Source organism: Pseudophryne corroboree, chromosome 10 (assembly GCF_028390025.1).
Source record: "Pseudophryne corroboree isolate aPseCor3 chromosome 10, aPseCor3.hap2, whole genome shotgun sequence".
Classification (NCBI taxonomy): Eukaryota; Metazoa; Chordata; class Amphibia; order Anura; family Myobatrachidae; genus Pseudophryne; species Pseudophryne corroboree.
The window spans coordinates 39,868,100-39,876,102 of NC_086453.1; the positions used below are offsets into that span (position 1 = coordinate 39,868,100).

General features: G+C 45.3%; 1 protein-coding gene across 2 annotated transcripts in view; it reads left to right on the top strand.

The window, feature by feature from the left end:
- The window catches only part of USF2 (upstream transcription factor 2, c-fos interacting), a 95,343-nt gene extending 90,718 nt beyond the window's left edge, over positions 1-4,625 (top strand). For both annotated transcript variants that reach the window (XM_063942310.1, XM_063942309.1), the window contains exon 10: positions 3,871-4,625. In XM_063942310.1, the coding sequence (XP_063798380.1) occupies positions 3,871-3,960 (90 nt within the window). In that variant the 3' untranslated portion in view covers positions 3,961-4,625. The remainder of the gene's footprint in view (positions 1-3,870) is intronic.
- The last annotated feature ends 3,378 nt before the right edge of the window (positions 4,626-8,003 follow it).

The window sequence follows — 8,003 nt, forward strand, 5'->3', positions numbered from 1 at the left end:
ATTAAAGCAAGGAAGGAAGTAACCGTGCAACACTATCACCGCATTTGGCGAAGATATGTTGCGTGGTGCGAGGATCGGAGTGCTCCGACGGAGGAATTTCAACTGGGTCGATTCCTACATTTCCTGCAATCAGGATTGTCTATGGGTCTCAAATTGGGATCTATTAAGGTTCAAATTTCGGCCCTGTCGATTTTCTTTCAAAAAGAATTGGCTTCAGTTCCTGAAGTCCAGACTTTTGTTAAGGGAGTGCTGCATATACAGCCTCCTGTGGTGCCTCCAGTGGCACCGTGGGATCTCAATGTGGTTTTGGAATTTCTAAAATCTCATTGGTTTGAACCACTAAAAAAGGTGGATTTAAAATATCTCACATGGAAAGTGACCATGTTACTAGCCCTGGCTTCGGCCAGGAGAGTGTCAGAACTGGCAGCTTTATCTTACAAAAGCCCATATCTGATTTTCCATTCGGACAGGGCAGAACTGCGGACTCGTCCGCATTTTCTCCCTAAGGTGGTGTCAGCATTTCATCTGAACCAGCCTATTGTAGTGCCTGCGGCTACAAGTGACTTGGAGGACTCCAAGTTACTGGACGTTGTCAGAGCATTAAAAATATATATTGCAAGGACAGCTGGAGTCAGAAAATCTGACTCGTTGTTTATATTGTATGCACCCAACAAGATGGGTGCTCCTGCGTCTAAGCAGACGATTGCTCGTTGGGTCTGTAGCACAATCCAACTTGCACATTCTGTGGCAGGCCTGCCACAGCCTAAATCTGTAAAGGCCCACTCCACAAGGAAGGTGGGCTCATCTTGGGCGGCTGCCCGAGGGGTCTCGGCATTACAACTTTGCCGAGCAGCTACGTGGTCAGGGGAGAACACGTTTGTAAAATTTTACAAATTTGATACTCTGGCTAAGGAGGACCTGGAGTTCTCTCATTCGGTGCTGCAGAGTCATCCGCACTCTCCCGCCCGTTTGGGAGCTTTGGTATAATCCCCATGGTCCTTTCAGGAACCCCAGCATCCACTAGGACGATAGAGAAAATAAGAATTTACTTACCGATAATTCTATTTCTCGGAGTCCGTAGTGGATGCTGGGCGCCCATCCCAAGTGCGGATTATCTGCAATAATTGTACATAGTTATTGTTAACTAATTCGGGTTATTGTTAAGAAGCCATCTTTCAGAGGCTCCTCTGTTATCATACTGTTAACTGGTTTTGATCACAAGTTGTACGGTGTGATTGGTGTGGCTGGTATGAGTCTTACCCGGGATTCAAAATTCCTCCCTTATTGTGTACGCTCGTCCGGGCACAGTACCTAACTGGCTTGGAGGAGGGTCATAGGGGGAGGAGCCAGTGCACACCACCTGATCGGAAAGCTTTACTTTTGTGCCCTGTCTCCTGCGGAGCCGCTATTCCCCATGGTCCTTTCAGGAACCCCAGCATCCACTACGGACTCCGAGAAATAGAATTATCGGTAAGTAAATTCTTATTTTTTGTACCTGTAACTGCATAGGTGTTTTCCTTTCTCTGTTCATGCCTTTTAAAACCCTTAATAAAAAACTGATTAAATATAGAAAAAATCTTAGCCCGAAAGGGTATTCCCAGTGAAGTAATTCCCACACTTCTTCAGGCTAGAAAAGAAGTAACGGCAAAGCATTACCACCGTATTTGGAGAAAATGTGTGTCTTGGTGTGAATCCAAGAAGGCTCCTACGGAGGACTTTCAGCTGGGGCGTTAGCTTAATTTTTTGCAAGCTGGTGTGGATGCGGGCCTAAAGTTAGGCTCCATTAAAGTACAAATTTCGGCCTTTTCAATTTTCTTTCAGAAAGAATTGGCCTCCCTTCCAGAAGTTCAGACCTTCGTGAAAGGCGTGCTGCACATCCAACCTCCCTTTGTGCCCCCAGTGGCACCATGGGATCTTAATGTAGTGTTGCAGTTCCTGCAGTCTCATTGGTTTGAACCTCTACGTAAGGTTGAGTTAAAATTCCTTACTTGGAAAGTAGTCATGTTGTTGGCCTTGGCATCAGCAAGGCGGATATCTGAATTGGCGGCTTTGTCTCACAAAAGCCCCTATTTAATCTTCCATGCTGATAGAGCGGAGTTGAGAACTCGTCAGCAATTTCTGCCAAAAGTGGTTTTTATAGTTTCACGTAAACCAGCCTATTGTGGTGCCAGTGGCTACTGACGCCTTGGCGGAATCGAAGTCTCTGGATGTGGTCAGAGCTTTGAAAATATTTGTCGCCAGAACGGCTCAAATTAGGAAAACAGAGGCTCTGTTTGTCCTAGGCTCCCAACAAGATTGGGGCTCCTGCTTCCAAGCAGACTATTGCGCGCTGGATCTGTCCTACAATTCAGCAGGCTCATTCTACGGCAGGATTGCCGTTACCGAAATCGGTGAATGCCCATTCTACCAGAAAGGTGGGCTCATCTTGGGCGGCTGCCCGAGGGGTCTCGGTATTACAGCTTTGCCGAGCTGCTACTTTGCAAAGTTTTGCCAGTTTGATACCTGGCTGAGGAGGACCTCTTGTTTGGTCAATCGGTGCTGCAGTCATCCGCACTCTCCCGCCCGTTCTAGAGCTTTGGTATAAACCCCATGGTTCTTGAAGCATCCCCAGCATCCTCTAGGATGTATGAGAGAATAGGATTTTAATACCTACTGGTAAATCCTTTTCTCTTAGTCCGTAGAGGATGCTGGGCGCCCGTCCCAGTGCGGGCTGCATCTGCAGTTTTTGGTTATGGTTACACTCAGGTTGAGTTGAGTTTAGTCAGTCTGTGGCTGATGTTAGTCATGCCGTTGTATGCGTTGTGGTTGAATGCCATGTTGTACGGCGTGTTTGAGGTGTGAGCTGTTATGTATCTCACCTTAGTTTCAAAATTATATAAATCCTTTTCCTCAAAATGTCCGTCTCCCTGGGCACAGTTCCTATAACTGGAGTCTGGAGGAGGGGCATAGAGGGAGGAGCCAGTTCACACCCCTTTTAAAGTCTTAAAGTGCCCATGTCGCCTGCGGATCCCATCTATACCCCATGGTTCTTGAAGCATCCCCAGCATCCTCTACGGACTAAGAGAAAAGGATTTACCGGTAGGTATTAAAATCCTATTTTCCAGTCACATGAAGGAGCCACTGCAATATTTCTAGGGGATACTTTTAGTTCTCATAGATTTAGTGGCAGCTGAGGGCGTGTTACACTGAGCCCATATAGATGCCTTAGAGAGTGATGAACTGCACGGTGCTAAAGTACCAGCCAATCGGCTCCTAACTGCCATGTTATAGGCTGTGTTTGAAAAATGACAGGACTTGATTGGTTGATACTTTATCACAGTGAAATGTATTACTCTCCAAGGCTTGATAAATCTGGGCATATGTGTTAGTAATGTGCATCACCTACCTCTCACATCCCTGATTCTGAAATTGTTCTACGGTACGACTCACAGCTCGGTACGGAAAATGACACCTATGGGATGCGGTCATGTGACCAGCGCTCGGGATCCCGGCAATCACCATGTCGACGCTGGAATCCCGAGCGCTCAAAATGCTGTCAGTCCGAATGCTTACCCACGGGGTCTATTCCCACTCATTGGTGTCCACACAACACCCATAGAGTGGGAATAGAATCTGTGGCAAATGCAACGAGCCTGCAGGGGGCTTTGTTGCGCCCCCCCCCTCCCGCTCCCCAGCATTCGGCTGCCAGGATCCTGGCAGCAGGCAACGCGTGCCCAACCCTATTAAGGGACAAATTTAGCAGTGTCTGATTTGCAACAGTGTTTCTTCTAAAGCAGTTGTGGAAAATAGGGCGCTGTTGCATTCGTCCCTAGGTCGCCTGCCTGCTGTATCGTTTGTGGCTGTTACACGGTCCTGTCTTTTACCTTGCAGATAGAAGACCAGAAAAACGAGAACACAGTGCTGCGAGCTCAACTACAGCAGCACGGCATCGAGATCGTGGAGGAGACCCAGAGGCAGTAGCTCCGTCACTGCGCTGCTTTCCAAGTGTGGATTTTTTTTTCCTTGTAGAGAGTAAAGTTGCCACGAAAAAAAACAACCTGAACTTGTATATGGACACCCCTCGTTTTACCCTGTACTATTGCCCCGCTCACCTGCCACAACCCCGCATCTACCCCAACCTTCCACTCGCTTTACTTTTACTGTGTCAAAGATCTACTGTGATCCCTCTGAAGAACTTTGTGGACTGTGGTACAAAATGAGAGGGCGAGGGCCTGCTCTGGGGGGGTCTTCCTTGCAAACCGATGAACCCTTTGCTCCCCCCCTGTCGACTAGGAACGTGAACAGCTTTGAAAACTGACCGGCATCTTCACTGCCAGGGGAGACCTGTATGCAGGTTGCGAAGGGCTATCCGAGCAGCGAAGGGGCTAATTTGTTGCATTTCTTTTTTTATTATTATTATAAATATATAAATATGAATATACTTTAGACTTTTAGCAATGAAAAGTAGATAAGACAAACACCTCCCCCCTTTTTTTTTTTTAAATATCTAATTCTCTGGAGTGCATGAATCGATGGATCTGATAGGTTGCCACGTTTAGTTTAACCTTTCTGCGTACAGGAGAGTTCTGTATTATTAAAAGCTAACCGGGTCTCTGCTGCGCAGAAAGCGCCAGAGATGCAAATAATTCTCTGCTTCTTATAATTTTCCAGATTTAATTTGTTCATTCAATATCCGGGTTTAATTTTTATTTTTATTTTTATATACCATCCTTTATAAACTTTTCATAGACCTGACTTGTCATGCAAGCAAAAACAAGTGCCACTAGATGGCGACGGAGAAGCTGTGTATCAAGCAGGGCTTGACGGTATTTGCAAGCCTGGTTTCTATGCATCCGTGTCCTTTTTATAACGATTCACATTCGTGCGGCGTGAACAATACACAAAGCAATATTTGATGGGATTACAATGAAGTGTATCTATGCACTTTACACTTTCCTCTGCAGCGTTACCGGGTCACACACTAGTGTCAGCTGTCGGTGAATTATTTTCTGCGAAGGCGCACGGCTACCGCTTTAAGCGAGTGAGAGACTTTTTACCGATGGATCTCGTTGACGGAGATCTGCTTGTTGCATAGTTCTTAGAGATTTCACTTTTTTCACTCTTCAATGCAGAATTTAGCACAACGGGATGCAATTATTATTTTCCTTGTATTGTTCATTTGTTTCATGTCATAGAACTGTTATGTGACTGTCTAATCTGTTTAAAAGGATGCTAGCTTAGAAAAGAAGGCAATCTCTTTGAACAAAACTGCTCTTGTTATCATTACTATCTCCCGCGGTTATAAGTCCTAATTGCCGCAGTAAGTTTTATGGCAAGTGGAGGTGTTGTTAACCCATATCGGTGGCAGACACATTGTGCCAGGCATGACCATGCAATGTGTGGCATCACTAGACTCTCTTGGCAGGCAAGTGCCCATTACAGTTAATTTTTACATTGTTGACTGGGAATACATACTAAATCCCGGCACTTGGGATGCCAGCGGTTACCGACGCTGTAAACTGACATTGAAGATCCTGACATCGGAGGGAGTAAGTATTTCAACCGCACCACCCCCACCCCCTTGACCCTAGTCCCTAATCCTTGGGGAATAGCGGCTAGTCACATGACTGCCGGTATGTTAAAGGCACCCCATTGTCTGTGTGTCTACAGTTTTCAGCTGTGCCATTTGAAGGGTGCACATTAATCATGCATGAAATACTCTGCTAATTGTAATTAATAAAATCCTGCTCGACAAATGAACAGTGCACCAGATACGCACATGCGCAATCCAGGCATTCGCTTGAATGGAATCCTGGAAAACGCGCACCCTGTTAAAGAGGACGGCGTTCTTGAAGTGCGCGTGTCCTTCCCTCTCCGCTCAGCAGTTGGTGGCGTATTCAGTTGGCAGCGTTTTAACCGTTTACAGGGATTAATGTTGCTAAATGCAATTTATCGTGGCCGGCAGTTTCCTATTTAATTAACTGCACAAATTTAGCCGCAATAGCTTTCCATTTTCTTGCAGGGCCTGAGCAAGTGAAAAGTTGGGGAAATCCCTCTCTTAAGGTAAAAATATCGGGACTTGATTAATGATTAATTAGCTTAATTTGTCTAACAGTGACATGTCATGTTTGGGGTGATATTCTGCAAAGTGCACAATGGGTTAATTGATTGGGACAAGTACAGTGTATGGGGGTTATTGGTGGGGATAGTGTTTTTAGGCTTGTAGATGGGAGTTACAGGTGTCTTAACACATTTTTAAAAGTGGCTTTAATGACACACAAATTTACTTATAGGCATTTTTATGCGCCCTGAATTCATCTAGAGTAATTTAATTTGCTGAAAAACTATCATTTTATTAATGTTATTAAAAAATGCTAAAATTAGCCATTTGACACCTTTCAGGAGCCACCGTCACATGCTTTTGTTAGCTTGCACTTTTTGGGGGTGCAGGCTGATTTCCACATTTTTTTTCCTCCCCTACCCTTAATGCGGCTAACATCTTACGAAATTACCGCACACCTACTTCTTATAATTGAATTGTGCGGTAATCGAGAAGGCGCTTATCACGCGGAGTGAAATGACCGTGCAATGTGCGTGTTGATTGCAGCTGTGCTACACATTTTACCGTGGCTGCTGGATATTCCCATGGTCATGTGATAGCACATGTGATTGCAGTGGTAAAAGGGTTTATTTTGCTTTTACGTCATTGCTGTCTGTAGTTAATGGGTAAGCTATAAGCGTAAAATACAAGCGACTCATGATTAACAAGTGTGTGTGAACCTTTGCGTTGGCCCAGCTTTGAATGTTTTTGCTATATGATATTTGCATTTGTTACATAACTGCTTATGGGGCTTAGGTGTAATGATGCCGCATTAATCTTTGTTTTTTTATATTGTAATGGGATCTGTCAGAACTATTGCAGCACTGTGTCTGTAATCTGTGCTCAGTCTTTCCTCTGATCACCTTGGGTCTGTGATGGTAACACGGGGATCATGACATGAGATTACCCCCAAACAGCAGCAGTGATTTACTCTCTGGAATTCATAATGTAGTGTTCCGCAGACCACGCTGCGGTTCATCCAAGACTCTAGCCGCTATCAGGTATACAGTCCCGATGATGCTTATGTAGTAAGGAATGATTAAGTTCTATGACCCGGCTCTATATAGATCTTCCCTGTCAGACCTCCATATGCATGGCGCAGTATAGACCTGACTCGGGATAAACTGCTGACAACCTGGCCGTACTTCTTGCACAAAGAAATTGCCATGCTCCTACCACGTAAACCTGGAGCATTCAACACGTCCTCCAGCTGCTGTATAACTACATATCCCAGCATGTTCCGTCTCTGTGTAATGGCAAAACTGTGGTAGGTCATGCTGGGATATGTAGTTCTACTGCTGGAGGGCCACATATTGAACACTCCTAATGTAAAGTCTGGGTAACGTTATGGGTCAGTAATTGGCTGTACATATTGTCCTTCATTCTAAAAGGGCCTTAAATACTGCAAAGCATGCCAACTCCAGTTCATGGGGAAACCCCGTCAGGCCATGTTTTCCAGGTCACACAGGGGCAGACGTGGAATAATGACCACCTGTGGACCTTTTACAATGACTCGGTCAGTAATGATTACACCTGTGCTCCAGCGCAGAGTATGGAAAACCTGCACTGTCCCCGTTCTCTGAGGACTGGAGTTGGGACGTATTGTACTAACCGCTGGTGCAACTACAACTGGTAAAACGCCTGCGTCCGTCTGTGTGGGAAGTTCTGTAAGGCTCCGGTACAAGTGGAGCAGTGTGTGACTTTTATCTGATGTAGTGGTGCTGTAGGGAACACACCACACCAGGTAGTAAGTATTGGACTGGCCAGTATGGTCTATGCTGCCTAACATTTCTCTTACACAATTAGTTGTTTCAATTTCTTTTGGATTGATTTTTATTTATCTACAAACATTACATGGCGAAAGTGTCCCCACAATCTGGGGGGTTAGACAGCTGCAGCTGTTTTGGATTTGTACCCATGTGAT